The sequence below is a fragment of the Scyliorhinus torazame genome, chromosome 12 (assembly GCF_047496885.1).
Source record: "Scyliorhinus torazame isolate Kashiwa2021f chromosome 12, sScyTor2.1, whole genome shotgun sequence".
Lineage (NCBI taxonomy): Eukaryota > Metazoa > Chordata > Chondrichthyes > Carcharhiniformes > Scyliorhinidae > Scyliorhinus > Scyliorhinus torazame.
Genome location: NC_092718.1, coordinates 224,235,406 through 224,259,030, shown reverse-complemented (window position 1 = coordinate 224,259,030; position 23,625 = coordinate 224,235,406). Strand labels below are relative to the sequence as shown.

Below are 23,625 nucleotides of genomic sequence, written 5' to 3'. Positions count from 1 at the left end.
CCTGAAGACAGTGAGGATCCAAAGATTTCTGTCAAGGCCTCAGCAATTTCCTCTCTAGCCTCCTTCAGTATTCTGGGGTAGATCCCATCAGGCCCTGGGGACTTATCTACCTTAATATTTTTTAAGACAAATCTGTTCTCGTTGCACTGCCTGGCAGGACGGGGCGAATACAGACAACTGTAACTTTGAAAAGAAAAAATGGATAAATCCTTGTAAAAAGGCAGGGCTGTGTATTATATCCTCCCTGATCGATACTGTTACCAATTTTCACACATCATCAATCTTAACACACAAGGAGTTAACCTATCAGGGTTGTTGTCCACTCTGATGAACTGAAATTTTAAGTCTGTTTTTCCACTCCACAGATACTGACTGACCTGCTGAGTATTTCCAGCAATTTCCATCTGCATTTCAGATTTCCAGCATCCACAGGGTTTTGCTTTTGCACAACATTGGATTGCACAGGGCCTCACAGAACCAGTACCCAGGCAGCACAGGGCCTCACAGAACCAGTACCCAGGCAGCACAGGGCCTCACAGAACCAGTACCCAGGCAGCACAGGGCCTCACAGAACCAGTACCCAGGCAGCACAGGGCCTCACAGAACCAGTACCCAGGCAGCACAGGGCCTCACAGAACCAGTACCCAGGCAGCACAGGGCCTCACAGAACCAGTACCCAGGCAGCACAGGGCCTCACAGAACCAGTACCCAGGCAGCACAGGGCCTCACAGAACCAGTACCCAGGCAGCACAGGGCCTCACAGAACCAGTACCCAGGCAGCACAGGGCCTCACAGAACCAGTACCCAGGCAGCACAGTGCCTCACAGAACCAGTACCCAGGCAGCACAGGGCCTCACAGAACCAGTACCCAGGCAGCACAGGGCCTCACAGAACCAGTACCCAGGCAGCACAGTGCCTCACAGAACCAGTACCCAGGCAGCACAGGGCCTCACAGAACCAGTACCCAGGCAGCACAGGGCCTCACAGAACCAGTACCCAGGCAGCACAGGGCCTCACAGAACCAGTACCCAGGCAGCACAGGGCCTCACAGAACCAGTACCCAGGCAGCACAGGGCCTCACAGAACCAGTACCCAGGCAGCACAGGGCCTCACAGAACCAGTACCCAGGCAGCACAGTGGTTACTGCGGGCAGGTTGTTTCCACTGGCGGGTGAAAGCAGAACTAGGGGGCATAGCCTCAAAATAAGGGGAAGTAGATTTAGGACCGAGTTTAGGAAGAACTTCTTCACCCAAAGGGTTGTGACTCTCTGGAATTCCTTGCCCAGTTAAGCAGTTGAGGCTCCTTCTTTAAACGTTTTTAAGAAAAAGATAGATGCCTTTCTAAAGAATAAAGGGATTAAGGGTTATGATGTACGGGCCGGAAAGTGGAGCTGGGTCCACAAAGATCAGCCATGATCTCATTGAATGGCGGAGCAGGCTTGAGGGGCCAGATGGCCGACTCCTGTTCCTAGTTCTTATGTTCCTCACAGCGCCAGACCAAAGATGTGGTTAAGTGGATTGGCCATGCCAAAATTGTCCCTTAGTGTGCAGGGTAGATTACAGGGATAGGGTGGGGTGGATGGAGGAGTGGATTTGGGTAGAATGCTCTTTTAGAGAGTCGATGGGCCGAATGGCCTCCTTTTGCAGAGTAGGGATTTTATGGATCTGTGGCCGGGACTCACCAATCCTATAACTAGCGTTTAATGGTAGACTGCTGATTGCCTGAGGAGCTGTAAGTGATTTCATCACCTTCTGCGAGTCTTCTGATAACCGAAGAGTCAGATGTTAAGGGCCCAGCAACTGAAAGTACAGATACCGAGAAGAACGCCTCTGCTCTTCTTCAAACGCGTCATGGGATTCTTTACCCTCACCAGAGAGGGAAGACGGGTCCTCAGTTTAACATTCATCCGATAGGCTGGCAATTGCTTGTTACTGCACTGGGAGTGTCAGCCTAAACGTTGTGCTGGATTTCCTGGAGCGGGTTTTGAATCTATGATGCTCTGATGTGACAGTGCAACTCACTGAGCCACAGGTGGGATGGATGTGACCATGGTGACAACACAATGATCAGGACATTACGCAACATTCATTAATGATGCACATTCTCAATTTCTTAGTCAATGGTTCAGGTTGTTACACATCCAAAACAATCACCTGTAGGAGTGGGGTAGAGTAAACAAGCTGGCATTATACAGGTGTATTTCCCATTTCACCCCGTATCCTACACAGTTCAACACATGGTCAGTGTGGCACAGAGCCCAGGCACTGCACAGTGACCTACATACCTTCTGCTTATTGTCTTCACAGGGGACATGGAGAACAAAGAGCCCATCACTCAGGGAGCTGACTGATATACCTGCACACAGAAAACAAACAAGGTCAAACTGACTTCAAAACAGGCGGGGCACAAAACCATTCAGCAAATCTTTTCTACGTCTGTCCTTACAAAAGAAATTCAAAGCACGGGGTAAGATACAGAGTAAAACTTCCTCGACACTGTCCCCATCAAACACTCCCAGGACAGGTACAGCACAGGGTTAGATACAGAGTAAAGCTCCCTCTACACTGTCCCCATCAAACACACCCAGGACAGGTACAGCACGGGGTTAGATACAGAGTAAAGCTCCCTCTACACTGTCCCCATCAAACACTCCCAGGACAGGTACAGCACGGGGTTAGATACAGAGTAAAGCTCCCTCTACACTGACCCCATCAAACACTCCCAGGACAGGTACAGCACAGGGTTAGATACAGCACAGGGTTAGATACAGAGCAAAGCTCCCTCTACACTGTCCCCATCAAACACTCCCAGGACAGGTACAGCACGGGGTTAGATACAGAGTAAAGCTCCCTCTACACTGTCCCCATCAAACACTCCCAGGACAGGTACAGCACAAGATGCTGAAGATGATTGTGCACCAAAATACTGTTCTAAATTAAGGGCAGTTTTAAAATAATAAGAATTGGAACAGACAGCACAGCCATTTCATGTTATTTGTATGTTAAATTGAAAAGAAGGAATTCAGCAAAGTTCACAGCTGCTTTCTTTCTGTAATTTTAAGGCATGGGCCAGAATTCTGAGTTCCTGCCACATCCGTTTGTGAATGATGCTGGACAATTAAAAAATTCACCAGCTGAAGAGAGTCTGCAAAGATCCCGATTGGCGGTGATGTGAGATCTCAGCACATCGGGAAAGAAGGTTGAAGCAACTGCAACCTTCGTCAGCCAGAAAAGATTCCCAGCATCACAGGTGGCAGTCTTTAATAATCTTAATAATCTTTTATTCATAATCTTTTTCATTATTGTCATAAGTAGGCCTACATTAACACTGCAATGAAGTTACTGTGAAAGTCCTTACTGTCAATAAGTATTGCCACGTCCGGGCCCTGCTATCAAAGCCCGAGTGGAAAACCTGCCTAACCCAACCCTTCGAACCTGATCTTGTCCCTTACCCGCAGGTGGGTCGCCTGCAGAAGCCCCACATCGGCTTTCAAATGTTTAAATGAAAGAAAACTGTTGCACGTTACACTGGGCCCCCCCAAACCCTGCACATTCCACGTAACCAACTGAATCGGAGTCTCTCACACTGCACCCCCCCCCCCCCCCCCCAGTCAGCCATTTCCACCAGGAGGACTTTTTTAAAAAAAAAGTTTTACATTTTATTTTTCCAATTAAGGAGCAATTTAGCATGACCAATCCACCTACCCTGCACATCTCTGGGTTGTGGGGGTGAAACCCACACAGACACGGGGAGAACGTGCAAACTCCACACGGACATGACCCAGTGCCGGAATCGAACCCGGGACCTCGGCACCGTGAGGCAGCAGTGCTAACCACTGTGCCACCGTGCTGTTCCCCACCGCGACAGCTTAGCCTACTCCCTCCACCACACTCCTGAAACCAGAGCCCCCTCCCCAGAAATCCCCCAGCCACTTCCCTGGGACATCTACCTCTCTCACCCATCCCCTTCCCCCCACCATTCACACCTTCTGGGCTCAACAAAACCTACTTAAACAGGACCCGCCCCACATCGCTCCTGTTCACTAGCCAATCTCACTCAGCTAGCAAGTTGCACCCCTCCTCCCCACCAGAGCCCACAATACCCAAATAAATATCCAAAGACAAAAGCCAGACCCCAAACCAAAACCAAAACTATTTCCCCCATGGGCTGTACGGTAGCACAGTGGTTAGCACTGTTGCTTCACAGCGCCAGGGTCCCAGGTTTGATTCCCGGCCTCGGGTCACTGTCTGTGCGGAGTCTGCACGTTCTCCCCGTGTCTGCGTGGGTTTCCTCCGGGCGCTCCGGTTTCCTCCCACAAGTCCCGAAAGACTTGCTGTTAGGTGAATTGGACATTCTGAATTCTCCCTCTGTGTAACCGAACAGGCGCCGGAATGTGGCGACTAGGGGATTTTCACAGTAACTTCATTGCAGTGTTAATGGAAGCCTACTTGTGACACTAATAAAGATTATCTTCCACCACCCAAAACAGCCGAACCACCCCTCCACCCTCCACCCTACCAAATGCTCCCTTCCAAACCTCAAGCACCCCGTAATACAAAAAGCTAGAAAAAAGGGAACGAGCCCCCACAAGCCAAACTGTAACAATTTCAGTTACCACCAACTCTGTACAAACAAAAAAGAAAAGCGAGAGGGAGAGTGAATAAGGGAAAAAGATATACAATACATACACAATTGTTGCTGCAACGCCCCCAAACAGACCTGTCGCAACCACCAACCAAGTCCTATGCAAGCCTCTTCAGTTCACTTCAAGTCCTTAAAGTTTTGATAAATGCCTCCGCCGCCTGGGAGAAATGGTCTTTTGCCGTGTGCATAACCCTCGGCCTCCCCGGGTACACCACGCCAAACCCAACACCATTCTTGTGAAACTCTGACTTCGCCCTGGTTGCCACGCCTCCTTGCCAATTCCGCTGCAATAGCCTGGTATATGCAGACACAGCTGCCTTCCCACCGCACCTCCAGATTCTCCTGGGCCCACTTTAGGACCCGCTCCTTCAGCCAATATCTGCATAAACACGGCATCACTGCCCACAGGGGTTTGGTCCCCCATGACTTTGGCCAAAGTGACCGGTGGGCCTGATTTAGCTCGATGGGGGACCCTGACCCTGATCCTTCTCCTTCATCAACTTCCTAAACGTTGACTCAAAGTATTCAGTCGGCCTCGGACCCTCCAGCCCCTCAGGCAGCCCGACCACCTCGACTAATTTCCCAGGTGGTCGACCTTCGCTCTCAGGCCCGTATTTCTTTCCTCCGCCCTCTGCAGCTCGGCATCGTGCGAGGCCAACCGATCGGCGTATCGTGACAGTGTCTCCACCCCCTTCAACACTTCGCCATGCTGCCGCTCCGACCCCTTTCCCAACACCTCCTTTATCGGCACCAAGGCCTCATCCACCGACTTGGATTGGATTGGATTTGCTTATTGTCACGTGGACCGAGGTACAGTGAAAAGTATTTTTCTGCGAGCAGCTCAACAGATCATTAAGTACATGAGAAGAAAAGGGAATAAAAGAAAATACATAATAGGGCAACACAACATATACAGCGTAACTACAAAAGCACTGGCATCGGGTGAAGCATACAGGGTGTAGTGTTAATGAGATCAGTCCATAAGAGGGTCATTTAGGAGTCTGGTAACAGCGGAGAAGAAGCTGTTTTTGAGTCTGTTCGTGCGTGTTCTCAGACTTCTGTATCTCCTGCCTGATGGAAGAAGTTGGAAGAGTGAGTAAGCCGGGTGGGAGGGGTCTTTGATTATGCTGCCCGCTTTCCCCAGGCAGCGGGAGGTGTAGATGGAGTCAATGGATGGGAGGCAGGTTCGTGTGATGGACTGGGCGGTGTTCACGACTCTCTGAAGTTTCTTGCGGTCCTGGGCCGAGCAGTTGCCATACCAGGCTGTGATGCAGCCCGATAGGATGCTTTCTATGGTGCATCTGTAAAAGTTGGTAAGAGTCAATGTGGACATGCCGAATTTCCTTAGTTTCCTGAGGAAGTATAGGCGCTGTTGTGCTTTCTTGGTGGTAGCGTCGACGTGGAAGGTCTCCATCATTTCCCTCCCTTGCCTTTTGAAATGCTTGCTGAGCTGTTAATCAAATTCGACAGCCGTTACCTCCACCAACGTATCTACTGTGATCCACCGGATGAACTTGTCTCCGCCATCCTAGTTCCCCCTGGGCTCTGTACCTTCCTCCGCTCCTCTGATGGACTACTGCTCCCATCTTGCTTAATCATATTCTTTCTTGGGCCTTCTGACATCCTCGCACCAAAGACTCGAATGGGATGAATTTGACCACCAATTACCCCGGAAACCGGGTAAAAAGAACCAAAAACTAAAGACTCTGACGGGAGTTACCTTACGTGCCATCTCCTTCTATGTCACCACCGCAAGTCCGACAACATTCATGCTTGTGCTGGCAAGTAACATTATGAGGGGCACGGACAGAATGAATAGTCAGAAGCTTTTTCCCAGGGTGTAAGTGGCAATTACCAGGGGGCATAGGTTTAAGGTGCAAGGGGCAAAATTTAATGGAGATGTGCGAGGGAAGTTTTTTTTACACAGAGTGTGGTGGAAGCCTGGAACTCACTATCAGGAGAGGTGGTGGAAGCAGGGGCCATAGTGACTTTTGACAAATACATGAATAGGATGGGAATAGAGAGATGTGGTCCCCGGAAGGGTCGGTTTTTTTTTGGTCAGACGCCTGCATGGTCGGCACGGGCTTGGAGGGCCGAAGGGCCTGCTCCTGTGCTGTAATTTTCTTTGTTCTTTAGTTGCGTCACACAAGTGACGGCAATGACCATGTCCATCAAGAGAGAATCTAGTCATCGTTCCTGGACATTCAATAGCATTACCATCACCGAATCCCTCACTATCAACATCCTGGGGGTTACCACTGATCAGAAACTGAACTGGACCCAGCCATATTAATACTGTGGCTACCAGGGCAGGTCAACAGCTAGGAATCCTGTAGACAGTAACTCACCTAGGGGCAGCATGGTGGCACAGTGGTTAGCACTGCTGCCTCATGGCGCCAAGATCCCAGGTTCGATCCCAGCCCTAGGCCATTGTCCGTGTGGAGTTTGCATGTTCTCCCCGTGTCTGCGTGGGTCTCACCCCCACAACCCAAAGATGTGCAGGCTAGGTGGATTGGCCACACTAAATTGCCCTTTAATTGGAAAAAAAATTGGGTACTCTAAATTTATTTTTAAAAAGAGATTAACTCACCTCCTGACTCCCCAAAGCCTGACCACCATCTACAAGGTACAAGTCAGGAGTGAGATGGATGGAATACTCTCCACTTGCCTGGATGAGTGCAGCTCCAACAGCACTCGAGAAGCTCAACACCATCGGACAAAGCAGCCCACTTGATTGCTCCCCCTTCCACAAAATTCAACATTCACACCTTCCACCACCGACGCACAGTGGCAGCCGTCTGCAACCTGCACTGCAGGAACTCACCAAGGTTATTTCAACAGCACCTTCCAAAGTGGTGGCCACTATCATCTCGAAGGACAAGAGCAGCAGATACCTGGGAACCCCACCACCTGGAGGTTCCCCTCCAAGTCACTCACCACCCTGACTTGGAAATATATCGGCCGTTCCTTCATTGTCGCTGGGGTAACATCCTGGAACTCCCTCCCTAACAGCACAGTGGGTGTACCTACATCACACAGACTGCAGCGGTTCAAGAAGGCAGCTCATCACCACCTTCTGAAGGGCAATTAGTGATGGGCAATAGATGCTGGTCTTACCGGCGAAGCCCATAGCCCGGGATAAAATAGAAAACATTATTCAATCAGGTTTACGTTTTGACTAAAGGATGGAAGGTAGAGCTGATAAATCCACTAGGTTTAATAGCATGGTGTTTCAGGTTTTTTTTACAAAGTTCCCAATTCCAAGTTTTAGCCTAACTACTCTTTCTGTCTTGATTCAGGCTGAGATACCGGTTTCACAACTAACAGCTGCTTTTCACCCTGACAGTGGTCATTCTTCATGTATATTGGAGGGCTGATCAACTCAGGAGGGCATCATAGTTGAGCCTGATTGTGCCCAGATACAAACAAGACCAAGTGGAAGTGAGCTCCATCCCTCCTATTAACTCCTCCTCCCTCTCCATCACCTCCTTCCTTCCATTTCTGCATTCCCATTCCCCCCCGCCCCCCCCAAACCCCGTACCGTTCAGGTTTGTGTATTCGATTCTCTGTTTGAGCTTGGCTTCTTCCACGATGAAGACACTGTCTGCAGTCACCAGCAGCTGCCGCACTCTCGGCCTGTAGCCGTTCCGGTCGTACTTCACCACTGCTACAGCGTACTGCAAGAAAGAAACTAGGACTTACTGCCAGAGAGAGAGAGAGAGAGAGAGAGAGAGAGAGAGAGAGTGCCCACGGTCACATCGCAGAGCAGCTGCCCCAAAACAGAATCCACCAACCCACCAACCCTCAATACCATTCACCCAAAGAAACTTCCACACGTGATCGGTGTCATTTACACCTCCCACTCTTCCAACTCCCTGATTAGAAAATGACAGTCACCCCAATGTCTCCTTAACTAACTGCACACCTTCCCTCGGATCTTCCCTACCCTCCCACCTTTACAAGGTATTCATAGGATCTTACAGCACAAGGGACCATTCGGCCTATCGAGCTGCCCCTGGCTCTTTGCTAATGAGACCCACTCCCCTGTCCCTTTCCCATAGCCCTGCACTTACTCCATTTTATTAGTTTACACAATTCCCCTTTGTAAATGATTATTGAAACTGTGTCCATCCCTATGCAGCACATTCCAGATTGTAACAACTCTCAAGTTTGGTGAGACAAGACCCGTCCTTCCTGTGTATCAGCTGTGGCTCAGTGAGTAGAACTCAAGTATATTCCTCCTCAAATTCTATTCTAGCACTTCAGCACAAATATCAAGGTTTACATTGCAGTGCAGTACCGAGGGAGTGCTGCATTGTTGGAGGCTCGTGTCTTTCCGATTCGATGTTACGCAGAGTTCCTGTCTGTTCTCGTGTGGGTGTAAAAGTGCTATTTTTAAGAAGCAGAGCTGGGGATTCTCTCCGGTGTCCTGGCCAATCTTAATCTCTCAATTCACATCACTGAAAACAGAGTGGTCATTATCACAGTACTATTGCCAGATCTTGCTGTGTGTGCAGGTGGTGCTGCCCACATTATAATGGCTGTACTTCAAAAGTACTTAATTAGCTGTAACTGACTTTGAGAAATCCAGTATTTGTGAAAAATGTTATATAAATGTATGATCCGTCTCAGCGACGCTCCTGCAGAGCACTGACCAGTTGGTTATCCGAGTTTAACTCTTTTCGTTCCTCTCTACTGTTCAACATCAGACAGTTCATAAACCCCAGCTTCGACGGGGGTTAATTGGTGAAGATTTACCTTGATTTTATCACTTTCGATAAGCTGCAGGACTTTGTTGTTGATCTCATTTGTTCCTGAAAAAGAAACAAAACATGTTGATTGTGAAAACAAGCCCAATACCGCCCCCCCCCCCAGCCCTGCGCAGCGCCACCCCACCCCCCCACTGCCCAGTCCCCCACACCACACAGCCACCGCCCCCCACTGCGCAGCGCCACCCCCCCACACTGCCCAGTCCCCCACACCACACAGCCACCGCCCCCCCCACTGCGCAGCGCCACCCCACCCCCCCACTGCCCAGTCCCCCACACCACACAGCCACCACCCCCCCCACTGCGCAGCGCCACCCCCCCACACTGCCCAGTCCCCCACACCACACAGCCACCGCCCCCCACTGCGCAGCGCCACCCCCCCACACTGCCCAGTCCCCCACACCACACAGCCACCGCCCCCCCCACTGCGCAGCGCCACCCCACCCCCCCACTGCCCAGTCCCCCACACCACACAGCCACCACCACCCCCACTGCGCAGCGCCACCCCCCCACACTGCCCAGTCCCCCACACCACACAGCCACCGCCCCCCACTGCGCAGCGCCACCCCCCCACACTGCCCAGTCCCCCACACCACACAGCCACCGCCCCCCCACTGCGCAGCGCCACCCCCCCACTGCCCAGTCCCCCACACCACACAGCCACCGCCCCCCCCACTGCGCAGCGCCACCCCCCCCCACTGCCCAGTCCCCCACACCACACAGCCACCGCCCCCCCACTGCGCAGCGCCACCCCCCCCACACTGCCCAGTCCCCCACACCACACAGCCACCGCCCCCCCACTGCGCAGCGCCACCCCCCCCCCACTGCCCAGTCCCCCACACCACACAGCCACCGCCCCCCCACTGCGCAGCGCCACCCCCCCCCCCACACTGCCCAGTCCCCCACACCACACAGCCACCCCCCCCCCACTGCGCAGCGCCACCCCCCCACACTGCCCAGTCCCCCACACAGCCTGGTCCCCCTCACCACCCCCTGTGCAGCCCCCCCCCCCAACAATGCCCGTTCCCACACACAACACAGCCACCCCCCCCCACACTGCCCAGTCCCCTACACCACACAGCCCCCCCCCACACACTGCCCAGTCCCCCACACCACACAGCCACCGCACCCCTCCCACTGCGCAGCGCCACCCCCCCTCACACTGCCCAGTCCCCCACACAGCCTGGTCCCCCTCACCACCCCCTGTGCAGCCCCCCCCCAACAATGCCCGTTCCCACACACAACACAGCCACCCCCCCCCCACACTGCCCAGTCCCCTACACCACACAGCCACCACCCCCCCCCACACTGCCCAGTCCCCCACACCACACAGCCACCGCCCCTCCCCCCCACACTGCCCAGTCCCCCACACCACACAGCCACCACCCCCCTGCAACGCCCGGTCCCAAGCACCTCATCTTCGCGCTGCCCCACCCACCGGCTCCCTCGCCCCCCCCCCACCCACCGGCACACTCGCCCCCCCACCCACCTGCACCCTCGCCCCCCCCACCCACCCACCAGATCCCTCGCTCCTCCCACCCACCAGCTCCCTCACCCCCCCACCCACCTGCACCCTCGCCCCCCCACCCACCCGCCTGCACCCTCGCCCCCCCCACCCACCCGCCTGCACCCTCGCCCCCCCCACCCACCCGCCTGCACCCTCGCCCCCACCCACCCGCCTGCACCCTCGCCCCCCCCACTCACCCGCCTGCACCCTCGCCCCCCCACCCACCCGCCTGCACCCTCGCCCCCCCCACCCACCCGCCTGCACCCTCGCCCCCCCCACCCACCCGCCTGCACCCTCGCCCCCCCACCCACCCGCCTGCACCCTCGCCCCCCCCCCACCCGCCAGCACCGTCGCCACCCGCTCCCTCGCCGCCCACACCCTCGCCCTCCCAACCACTGCCACCCCCCCCAGCTCACTCCCAGTTCGATACGATGTGCTCTGAGCAATGTGCACACTCAGTGATGTGGTGACGTACCGATCCTGGAGTTGACGAACAATTTGGGAACACTTTGCGGATAGTTGTCTTTTTTATCCTTGAACAGTTCACTTGCCACAACTTTCTGCTCCAGCTGGTGATGGAGAGAGAGAGAGAGATCGCGCAGTTACAAGATCCAAAATAACTGAAGAAAGCGAATCAAAATCGGTTTCTTAAAAACATAACTGGAGGAATAAAGGATTCAGTCGGGTGGACAGAATGCAGCGACGTCCTCTGGTGTGAGTCCAGAACCAGGGTGCAAAACCTCCGAAAGCTTCAGGCAGTCTGTTCAGAGTGACGTCAGGAAACACTTTGTCACACAAAAGGGGGAAGAATCTGGAATATTCTCCCTCTCAAAAAACTATGGGTACTGGGGATCAATTGGAATTTTCAAAGTTGAGATAGATTTTTGTTCAGTAAGGAAAACAAGGTGTGTAAATGTAGGGAACAACCATACTTAACTGAAATGGAAAACAGGCCGGAGGGGCAGACAGGCCTCAGCCTGTTCCAAGGCTTCTATTTGCTCGCTGTTTTACCACTGCTACTTTACCATTGACCAATAGTTAATGTTAGAGATAAGAAGCCTTGGATATTTTCATGTTAAATATTCTCCTACCCTGGACTGTGTACAGTTTTTGGAATATGATTGTTTGTGGTGGTTATGTCACTGGATTAATAATCCAAATGTAAAATCTCACCAGAACAGGCTGGGGGGGTCGAACGGCCGCCTCCTACATCTTTAAAAAATGTTTAAACAATAAATTTAGTGTACCCAATTCATTTTTTCCAATTGAGGGGCAATTTCTCGTGGCCAATCCACCTAACTTGCACATCTTTGGGTTGTGGGGGTGAGACCCACGCAGACACGGGGAGAATGTGCAAACTCCACACGGACAGTGACCCGGGGCCGGGATCGAACCTGGGACCTCGGCGCCGTGAGGCAGCAGGGCTAACCCACTGCGCTACCGTACTGCCCGCCGCCTCCTATTTCTGGTGAACAGGCTCAGTTCTGTTGGAGAAACATTGAAAATAAAAGCTGGGCACCAATAAAAGTGAAATCAATAAAATGAAGCTGTCAGTTTGTTGCAAAAACATCATCGGCTCATCGACGTGCTTTTGCTGTACTTACCTGGACTGAATGTTTATGTGACTCCAGTCCCACACCAAAATGCTGCATTTATAACTGGCTGCCCAGATGTTCACACCGGGACCTGGGAAGGCCAATCAGCTCCAACACCCACATCCCAAGAACATCCCAGAAGACAGAGGCAGCTTCACGTTTAATAAGTCTAAGTTTGTACGGTACAAGTCTGGAAGAACATTCACTGCACTCACACAGAATCACAGAATCATTCTCTACCTGCTGTTTCCACTCTGGAGTGATCCTCTTGCAGTAAATCTGCACCATATTCCGCATATTCAGATCTCGGAGCAGCTCTGAAGTCTGGAATACATCACAGGAAAACAAGGAGGCTTACACATTTTTATAGCGCCGTACACCAATCACATCTGGACATCTCAAAATGCTTCATAGACACTTTCAAAGTCTGGTTACTGTTGTACGGTTAATGTTTATGAAATCCTTCTTACTACAGGTGACAGTTTAGTAAGTTTCCCATCAGACTCCCCAGATGTGTTCTGCCGCCCATCCTGACCCCCTTCCGACCAGAACCCAACATATCACCCAATGAAGTGGCAGGATGCAGGCTCCCGGTTCGAGAGTCAGACTCTCTCCACTGGGGAAATTAGCACAGATCGTCAGGGTCCTGTGGGTTGGGGAGGCTTAAAATAAAATGCAATAAATCTAACTGTTGCCAGAACAACTGCCGGTCAATTGGAAATTTCTAAATTAAAATTGGTAATTTTCTGTTTCCCAAAAGGTATTAAGGAGAGTGGCACCAAGGTGTGTGGATGGAAAGATGCAGGCTAACTGTGCCCTAACTGTGCCCAAACTGTGCTCTAACTGTGCTAACTGTGCCCTAACTGTGCTAACAGTGCCCTAACTGTGCCCTAACTGTGCTAACTGTGCCCTAACTGTGCCCTAACTGTGCCTTAACTGTGCCTTAACTGTGCTAACTGTGCTCTAACTGTGCTCTAACTGTGCCCTGTGCTAACTGTGCCCTCACTGTGCCCTAGCTGTGCTAACTGTGTCCTAACTGTGCTAACTGTGCCCTAACTGTGCCTTAACTGTGCCCTAACTGTGCTAACTGTGCCCTCACTGTGCCCTGTGCTAACTGTGCCCTCACTGTGCCCTAACTGTGCCCTAACTGTGCTAACTGTGCCCTATGCTCACTGTTGCCCTAACTGTGCCCTAATTGTGCCCTCACTGTGCCCTAACTTTGCTAACAGGCTAACTGTGCCCTAACTGCGCTAACTGTGCCCTAACTATGCTCTAACTGTGCCCTAACTGTGTTAACTGTGCTCTAACTGTGCCCTAACTGTGCTAATTGTGCCCTAACTGTGCTCTGTGCCCTAACTGTGTTAACTGTGCCCTAACGGTGCTAACAGGCTAACTGTGCTAACTGTGCCCTAACTGTGCTCTAACTGTGCCCTAACTGTGCTCTAACTGTGCTCTAACTGTGCCCTAACTGTGCCCTAACTGTGCCCTAACTGTGCTAATTGTGCCCTAACTGTGCTCTAACTGTGCCCTAACTGTGCCCTAACTGTGCTCTAACTGTGCCCTAATGGTGCTAACAGGCTAACTGTGCTAACTGTGCCCTAACTGTGCTCTAACTGTGCCCTAACTGTGTTAATTGTGCCCTAACTGTGCTAATAGGCTAACTGTGCCCTAACTGTGCCCTAACTGTGCTAATTGTGCCCTAACTGTGCTCTAACTGTGCCCTGTGTTAACTGTGCCCTAACGGTGCTAACAGGCTAACTGTGCCCTAACTGTGTTAACTGTGCTCTAACTGTGCCCTAACTGTGCGACTGTGCCCTAACTGTGCTAATTGTGCCCTAACTGTGCCCTGTGTTAACTGTGCCCTAACTGTGCTAACAGGCTAACTGTGCCCTAACTGTGCTAACAGGCTAACAGTGCCCTAACTGTGCCCTAACTGTGCCATAACTGTGCTAACAGGCTAACCGTGCCCTAACTGTGTTAACTGTGTCCTAACTGTGCTAACAGGCTAACGGTGCCCTAACTGTGCCATAACTGTGCCCTATTATTGGACCACAACCTGCACACGACCAGGAGAACGAAAGAGAAAACGCTGGAAAATCTCAGCAGGTCTGGCAGCATCTGTAGGGAGAGAAACGAGCGAACGTTTCGAGTCCAGTGACTCATTGTCAAAGCTAACAGACAAAGTGGGAAATATTTATACTGAGAATATTTATATTCTCATTCTCACTCCACAGTATAAATATTTCCCACTTTCTCTGTCTGTTAGCTTTGACAATGAGTCATTGGACTCGAAACGTTCACTCTTTTCTCTCCCTACAGATGCTGCCAGACCTGCTGAGATTTTCCAGCATTTTCTCTTTGGTTCTCCTGGTCTTGTGCAGGTTGTGGTCCAATAATGGACATCATGTGCGGGATTCTGCAATAATGGGGCTGTGTCCCCACGCTGGCTTGCAAACCGGCGCCAACCAGTCCGGCGTCAACGGCCCCCGAAAGTGAGGAATTCTCCCCTTTCTAGGGGGCTAGGTTGGTGCCCAAGTGGTCCCTGCAGCTCCGGCCGGCGTGGAACGGCCCGCACGGGTTCGCGCATGCGCGGACCGGCCGGTGTATTTCCGCGCATGCGCGAGGATTCCCTTCTTCGCGCCGGCCCCCGGGCAATATGGCGGAGCCCTACAGGGGCACGGCGCGAAGTAAAGTAGGCCCCCACGGAACCAGCCTAGCCGCCAATCGGTAGGCCCCGATCACGGGCCAGGCCACCCTGAGCCCCCCCCCCCCCCTAGATCATATCCCCCCCCCCACCCCGCCCCCCACTCCTGGACAGCCCCCGCATACTCACCTTCCAGGTCCTGCCATGTGGGAGGTGAGTAATCCACGCCGGTGGGACTCAGCCAAACCTGTCGGCCACTCGGGGCCCGGAGAATCGCCGGAGGGGGGGGGGCTGTCAGCGGCCCCCGACCAGCGTGGCAGCGATCCCCCAGGCGACCGAAAAACGGCGCCAGAGAATGGGGAGCCGGCGTTGGGGCGGGGGAAATTCTCCAACCCGGCGCTGGGTCGGTGAATCCCGGCCAATAGAATTGAAACACATGAATTCTTCTTACTCAGGACCAGCTGCCGTACCTCAGAGAGTGCTGGGGGGGCTACAGGCCAGGATTTATCCAGAACAGTCTTTGGAAGATTGCGTTTTAGCTTCATCAGGAAAGAGAATCTGACATAATCCAGGAAGTACTCGTTCTCTGGACAGCGAGGTCTGTGTCGGTAAATGAACCCCTTGATAAATCTGACGAAGAAACAAAGAGACACACACCATCATTAAATTAACAAAGATATTGCGATAGGCAAGAGAGGGAGATGCTGGAAACAGGGCCATTAGAAGCAGGATATTCAGCACTGACAGTTTGAAGATTACTGTGACCTGTTCTAGATTCTGAATGATCCTCCCCTAGTCTCTCTATCACACTTAACTGTGGAGTCAAATGCACAAATAGGCTCTTCGAAGCATCAATAAATCTGACCACAAGGTAGTATCACAGTAGTTATCACTGCTGCCTCACAGCGCCAGGGACCCGGGTTCGATTTCCAGCTTGGGTCACTGTCTGTGTGAAGTCTTGGAATATTAGGGGCAGCACAGTAGCCTTGTGGATAGCACAATTGCTTCACAGCTCCAGGGTCCCAGGTTCGATTCTGGCTTGGGTCACTGTCTGTGCGGAGTCTGCACGTTCTCCCCGTGTGTGCGTGGGTTTCCTCCGGGTGCTCCGGTTTCCTCCCACAGTCCAAAGATGTGCAGGTTAGGTGGATTGGCCATGATAAATTGTCCTTAGTGTCCAAAATTGCCCTTAGTGTTGGGTGGGGTTACTGGGTTATGGGGATAGGGTGGAGGTGTTGACCTTGGGTAGGGTGCTCTTTCCAAGAGCCGGTGCAGACTCGATGGGCTGAATGGCCTCCTTCTGCTCTGTAAATTCTATGATAATTGTGCACAATTATGGACGCCACACTACCAGAAGGATGTGGAGGCTTTGGAGAGGGTGCAGAGGTTTACCAGGATGTTGCCTGGTATGGAGGGTGTTAGCTATGCGGGGAGGCATCTGACTCGGTTTTCATTAGAAAGACGGAGGTTGAAGGGTGACCTGATAGAGGTCTACAAGATTATGAGGGGCATGGATAGAGTGGATGGACAGGCACTCTTTGAGCCGGGAATCAAACCTGGGTCCCATGTGCTGTGAGGCAGCCGTGCTAACCACTGTGCCACCACGCCACCCACAGAGACTCTGCACTCTATTCATGTCAGTGATGGCACCCCCTCTCTGCTGGGCATTTCTACAATCTGATGCTGCTCTCAGTCTCCTGGGATTTTCTGACATTTCCTCATAATGAAAACAGTCGAAAGTCAGGTCAGAGCCAATCACCAAATAAACACACCCTTAAACCAGATAGCAAAGCCAAATGGACCAATCACACACCCTTAAACCAGATAGCAAAGCCAATTGGACCAATCACACACCCTTAAAGCAGATAGCAAAGCCAAATGGACCAATCACACACCCTTAAACCAGATAGCAAAGCCAATTGGACCAATCACACACCCTTAAAGCAGATAGCAAAGCCAATTGGACCAATCACACACCCTTAAACCAGATAGCAAAGCCAATTGGACCAATCACACACCCTTAAACCAGACTAGCAAAGCCAAATGGACCAATCACACACCCTTAAACCAGACTAGCAAAGCCAAATGGACCAATCACACACCCTTAAACCAGATAGCAAAGCCAAATGGACCAATCACACACCCTTAAACCAGACTAGCAAAGCCAAATGGACCAATCACACACCCTTAAACCAGACTAGCAAAGCCAAATGGACCAATCACACACAGAAGTGGGATTAGTGACAGTGACTCTGACACAGACTCTGAGGAGTCGGTGGTTTTCGAATAGAAACAACTCATTCAGCCCAACTGCTCTGGGAGGCTGCCGTTTATGCTGCACATGAGCCTCCCCCACCCGTCTCCATCTCAGCCTATCCCCATATCCTTCTATCCCTTGTGTTTAATCAGCTTCCCCTTAAACATGTCTATAATATCCACCCTCAGCCATTCCCTGTGGGAGTGCGTTCCTTAGTCTCTGCCTCTCCGGAAAGACGTTTCTCCAGAATTCCCTCTGGGATTTATTAGTCACGATCTTAAATTGTTGGCTCTCATTTCTAAGTGTGCATTCTGGGTCTGTTGTGGGAAATTCTTTGTGTTCCAGCCCCAGCAACATATGCACAGAGTTGGGCACCAATCAGGTAGCATCTGAAACTGGGAGCTGATTCACATTTGAGCTGTTTCCCATCTCACTGCCCAGAGAGATAGATTACTTACCTGCGAATGGTGTGCGCAGCATGTTTCCGGCGAGTGGCTATTCTGCGGCCGACCCCACCTCTCCACCATGACTGTATTGTGATTGCTTCAGAGACACAAAGATCAAAACTCTGAATCAGCGGTAAATCAGAGAGCCTCACAGCATTGCTCCGCTTCACAGTGAGAGCAGGCAGCAAAATATTTGCGTTTAGTAATTACGTACACAAATTTTATTAATCCCATTCATTCATGCATTTTTCACACTTCCTCTGTTTTTTCTTTGTACACAATCTCATTCCTGTTTTTATTTACACCATCTGGGGGTTTATACATTCTCTCGGAGGGTTTTGTTAGGATCCCGAACAGATCCCAACATTTGTTAGGATCCCGCACCAGGTCCCAAACAGTTTTCTTCAATTTGTAAACTGTGAGGGTCTGGGTGTTTAAATAGTTCCTAAACACAAGGAAGAACTTAAAATCTTACTATCCATATCTGCTATTCACTCCAATTAAGCAATGCAATACAATTCAAATGCCACTTATAACTAAAATTAACAAACAGATTACTTGCTCAGCTGTGCAGACCTTTGGACAGAGAGAGATTTTCAGGAGTAGATTCAGTACATTCAGCCCAGCCCAGCAGCATTTGGCAAAACTACTGTTCATCTGAAAATCCTGGTCTCAAATCCTACAGTAAACTGAAAAATACAGACAGATCTGGCTCCTCTCACTGATTGCATCAGCTCGATCCCACTAACATGTCACATGACTTCCTTCGCCAGGATTAAATACAACCCCTCATGGATAGCTCTGCTGCCTCATGGCGGCAAGAACCCGGATTTAATCCCGGCACTGGATCACTGTCCGTGTAGAGTTTGCACATTCTCCCCGTATCTGCGTGGGTCTCACACCCACAAACCCCAAGATGCGCAGGGTAGGTGCATCGCTAAATTGTCCCTTAATTGGAATTTTTTTTTTTTAAATTATCCGCTCTATAGGGAATCTCCAGCAATCATAACAATATTCCATTAGCCCTCTATATGTAAACAAATAAATGGTTAGAATCAATCATGACCTCATCTTTTACAACTTCTTAATTACTTCTTTAGCACTCACACAGTCTTAACCTAGGTTCTTTAATAATATTACTTCAACAAATATATACCGTAGCCCAGGCTTTTAAAACCCTCACTGCAACAGATATAAAATATATACATCTGTACACCAATTTCCTGCATTTATCACAGGTTTATACACACTCACCCACGAGAGAGAGGGTTTACGTACATACTCGCTCTGAGAGGGTTTACCTACTCACTCGCTCTGAGAGAGAGTTTACCTACTCACTCGCTCTGAGAGTTTATGTACTCACTCGCTCTGAAAGAGGGTTTACCTAGTCACTCGCTCTGAGAGAGAGTTTACCTACTCTCTCGCTCTGAGAGAGAGTTTAAGTACTCACTCGCACTGAGAGAGAGTTTAAGTACTCACTCGCTCTGAGAGAGAGTTTACCTACTCACTCGCTCTGAGAGAGGGTTTACGTACTCACTCGCTCTGAGAGAGAGTTTACGTACATACTCGCTCTGAGAGAGAGTTTACCTACACACTCGCTCTGAGAGAGGGTTTACCTAGTCACTCGCTCTGAGAGAGAGTTTACCTACTCTCTCGCTCTGAGAGAGAGTTTAAGTACTCACTCGCACTGAGAGAGAGTTTAAGTACTCACTCGCACTGAGAGAGTGTTTAAGTACTCACTCGCACTGAGAGAGAGTTTAAGTACTCACTCGCACTGAGAGAGAGTTTAAGTACTCACTCGCTCTGAGAGAGAGTTTAAGTACTCACTCGCACTGAGGGTTTACCTAGTCACTCGCTCTGAGAGAGAGTTTACGTACTCACTCGCTCTGAGAGTTTACGTACTCACTTGCTCTGAGAGAGAGTTTACCTACTCACTCGCTCTGAGAGAGAGTTTACCTACTCACTCGCTCTGAGAGAGAGTTTACCTACTCACTCGCTCTGAGAGAGAGTTTACCTACTCTCTCGCTCTGAGAGAGGGTTTAAGTACTCACTCGCACTGAGAGAGAGTTTAAGTACTCACTCGCACTGAGAGAGTGTTTACGTACTCACTCGCTCTGAGAGTTTACGTACTCACTCGCTCTGAGAGAGAGTTTACCTACTCACTCGCTCTGAGAGAGGGTTTACGTACTCACTCGCACTGAGAGAGAGTTTACGTACTCACTCGCACTGAGAGAGTGTTTACGTACTCACTCGCTCTGAGAGTTTACGTACTCACTCGCTCTGAGAGAGAGTTTACCTACTCACTCGCTCTGAGAGAGAGTTTACCTACTCTCTCGCTCTGAGAGAGGGTTTACGTACTCACTCGCACTGAGAGAGAGTTTAAGTACTCACTCGCTCTGAGAGTTTACGTACTCACTCGCTCTGAGAGTTTACGTACTCACTCGCTCTGAGAGAGAGTTTACCTACTCACTCGCTCTGAGAGAGGGTTTACGTACTCACTCGCACTGAGAGAGTTTACCTACTCACTCGCTCTGAGAGAGGGTTTACGTACTCACTCGCACTGAGAGAGAGTTTAAGTACTCACTCGCTCTGAGAGTTTACGTACTCACTCGCTCTGAGAGTTTACGTACTCACTCGCTCTGAGAGAGAGTTTACCTACTCACTCGCTCTGAGAGAGAGTTTACCTACTCACTCGCACTGAGAGAGGGTTTACGTACTCACTCGCTCTGAGAGAGAGTTTACCTACTCACTCGCACTGAGAGAGTTTAAGTACTCACTCGCACTGAGAGAGAGTTTACCTACTCACTCGCTCTGAGAGAGGGTTTCGAACAAGTCTTCTACAAGTCACTACAGTTACGTCATTCACAACAAAATCAGGCAACGCTTTCCCAGTATCAACGATTCTATGTGAAGGTTTTTTTATAACGAAAATCAAGACATGAAAACAAGTGTTTTTACTGATGACCACGTAATATCCTGCAATTGCGAGCTTTGAACTTTTCAGGCTTCGAGGGAGTGAGGCCTGTGTTAATTTATAAACTTCAACTCCATCAAAAAACTATTTTTGCTTCTCTCAAGATTGTAATCCAAGAATGATTAAACGCTCCTCCTAAGGCATTCCCCTCATGCCTTCCATCTCCCTGGTAACACATCTTTGCACTCTCTCCACCAGCCAAATAGTCAGAATCCAGTCATCTAAAATACTGCAATCGGCACAGTCCTTCTTCCAAACAATGATGAAAGAGCAGACAAAGCAGATATAATTTAAAACCTCTTTGCAGAACATAATCAGGTAGCTTATCTGGTCCATGATGATAAATTGCTCATCTTGATTTCTAAGTTCAATTAATAAACAGAAGTTAAGTGTCTACCTGACGACCGCTGCTTCTGGTACCTCTGTCGCTGCCGGAATCCTCGCCATTCTGCCTGGATCCTAGTGACTGTGGATAGAAAGGAATTCAATAAATGGATCAGAAACCCTCAGATCAACTTCCAATCCACTCTCCACCAGCAGCTTCACTTCAGGTGAACACAATTCTGAGGGATTGAATCATTTCCAAGTCCCAGCTAGATGTTCAGCTGATTCAGTAACTCCAAGAAATGTTGGAACAGTATCCACAATACAGAGCTGAGCGCATAAAATATTCAGCCTCCTGTTCAAGTCTGGCCGAAACCTGGCACCAGTCTATCTCGATTATCCTCGGCACTTACCAATTGTGTGTTTCTGCAACTCAAAAGCATCTTCGGTGGCAAATAGAGTCTTCGGAAAACGGATAAAAATCTTCGTCCTTAAAAGCAAATGAAAGGAAATAAATGAAAAAGCTCTTTGCAGGGAGGAGAAATCACAGCCAGTAGCACAAGCTGTCAAGAGGCAACACACGAGGGATTGGCTTGGGACCAGAGGTCACCTTTGGACAGCAATTCCAGCCATGTTTGCCTCAGTGACAGATGCCGTCACACTCCAGTGTCTTCCTGTACGTGTCGGAGAACAACCACAATTTAGCAAAGTCCCCGTCCCTGCTCACGCCCCTCACAAAGAACTCAATCATCTTTCTCTGCCAAATTACCTCTCTTGCTCTCACTGGGACACAGTTCCTGAAGGTGCTGACTCTCACTGGGACACAGTTCCTGAAGGTGCTGACTCTCACTGGGACACAGTTCCTGAAGGTGCTGACTCTCACTGGGGGGACAGTTTCTGAAGGTGCTGACTCTCACTGGGACACAGTTCTTGAAGGTGCTGACTCTCACTGGGGGACAGTTCCTGAAGGTGCTGACTCTCACTGGGACACAGTTCCTGAAGGTGCTGACCCTCACTGGGGGACAGTTCCTGAAGGTGCTGACTCTCACTGGGGGACAGTTCCTGAAGGTGCTGACCCTCACTGGGGGACAGTTCCTGAAGGTGCTGACTCTCACTGGGGGACAGTTCCTGAAGGTGCTGGCTCTCACTGGGAGACAGTTCCTGAAGGTGCTGACTCTCACTGGGACACAGTTCCTGAAGGTGCTGACTCTCACTGGGACACAGTTCCTGAAGGTGCTGACTCTCACTGGGAGACAGTTCCCGAAGGTGCTGACTCTCACTGGGGGACAGTTCCTGAAGGTGCTGGCTCTCACTGGGAGACAGTTCCTGAAGGTGCTGACTCTCACTGGGACACAGTTCCTGAAAGTGCTGGCTCTCACTGGGACACAGTTCCTGAAGGTGCTGACTCTTACTGGGACACAGTTTATAGATTGTCATAGAATTTACAGTGCAGAAGGAGGCCATTCGGCCCATCGAGTCTGCACCAGCTCTTGGAAAGAGCATCCTACCCAAAGTCAACACCTCCACCCTACCCCCATAACCCAGTAACCCCACCCAACACTAAGGGCAATTTTGGACACTAAGGGCAATTTATCATGGCCAATCCGCCTAACCTGCACATCTTTGGACTGTGGGAGGAAACCGGAGCACCCGGAGGAAACCCACGCACACACGGGGAGGATGTGCAGACTCCGCACAGACAGTGACCCAAGCCGGAATCGAACCTGGGACCCTGGAGCTGTGAAGCAATTGTGCTATCCACAAGGCTACCGTGCTGCCCAGGACTGAGAGGTGTAATGTACCTGCCCAGGACTGAGAGGTGTAATGTACCTGCCCAGGACTGAGAAATGTAATGTACCTGCCCAGGACTGAGAGGTGTAATGTACCTGCCCAGGACTGAGAAATGTAATGTACCTGCCCAGGACTGAGAGGTGTAATGTACCTGCCCAGGACTGAGAGATGTAATGCACCTGCCCAGGACTGTGAGGTGTAATGTACCTGCCCAGGACTGAGCGGTGTAATGTACCTGCCCAGGTACTGAGAGGTGTAATGTACCTGCCCAGGACTGTGAGGTGTAATGTACCTGCCCAGGACTGAGAGGTGTAATGTACCTGCCCAGGACTGAGAGGTGTAATGTACCTGCCCAGGACTGAGAGGTGTAATGTACCTGCCCAGGACTGAGAGGTGTAATGTACCTGCCCAGGACTGAGAAATGTAATGTACCTGCCCAGGACTGAGAGGTGTAATGTACCTGCCCAGGACTGAGCGGTGTAATGTACCTGCCCAGGACTGAGAGGTGTAATGTACCTGCCCAGGACTGAGAGGTGTAATGTACCTGCCCAGGACTGTGAGGTGTAATGTACCTGCCCAGGTACTGAGAGGTGTAATGTTCCTGCCCAGGACTGTGAGGTGTAATGTACCAGCCCAGGACTGAGAGGTGTAATGTACCTGCCCAGGACTGAGAAATG

At 50.9% G+C, this 23,625-nt stretch overlaps 1 protein-coding gene across 1 annotated transcript in view; it reads right to left on the bottom strand.

Moving 5' to 3' along the window:
- Positions 1-23,625, bottom strand: part of LOC140387138 (unconventional myosin-Ic-like) — a 101,870-nt gene that overhangs the window by 20,146 nt on the left and 58,099 nt on the right. The window contains exons 20-28 of the mRNA XM_072470149.1: positions 21,571-21,647; positions 21,231-21,299; positions 17,872-17,956; positions 15,630-15,789; positions 12,756-12,839; positions 11,396-11,489; positions 9,403-9,458; positions 8,186-8,321; positions 2,285-2,355 (exon numbers count right to left, since the gene is read on the bottom strand). Coding sequence (XP_072326250.1) covers positions 2,285-2,355; positions 8,186-8,321; positions 9,403-9,458; positions 11,396-11,489; positions 12,756-12,839; positions 15,630-15,789; positions 17,872-17,956; positions 21,231-21,299; positions 21,571-21,647 — 832 coding nt within the window. The remainder of the gene's footprint in view (positions 1-2,284; positions 2,356-8,185; positions 8,322-9,402; positions 9,459-11,395; positions 11,490-12,755; positions 12,840-15,629; positions 15,790-17,871; positions 17,957-21,230; positions 21,300-21,570; positions 21,648-23,625) is intronic.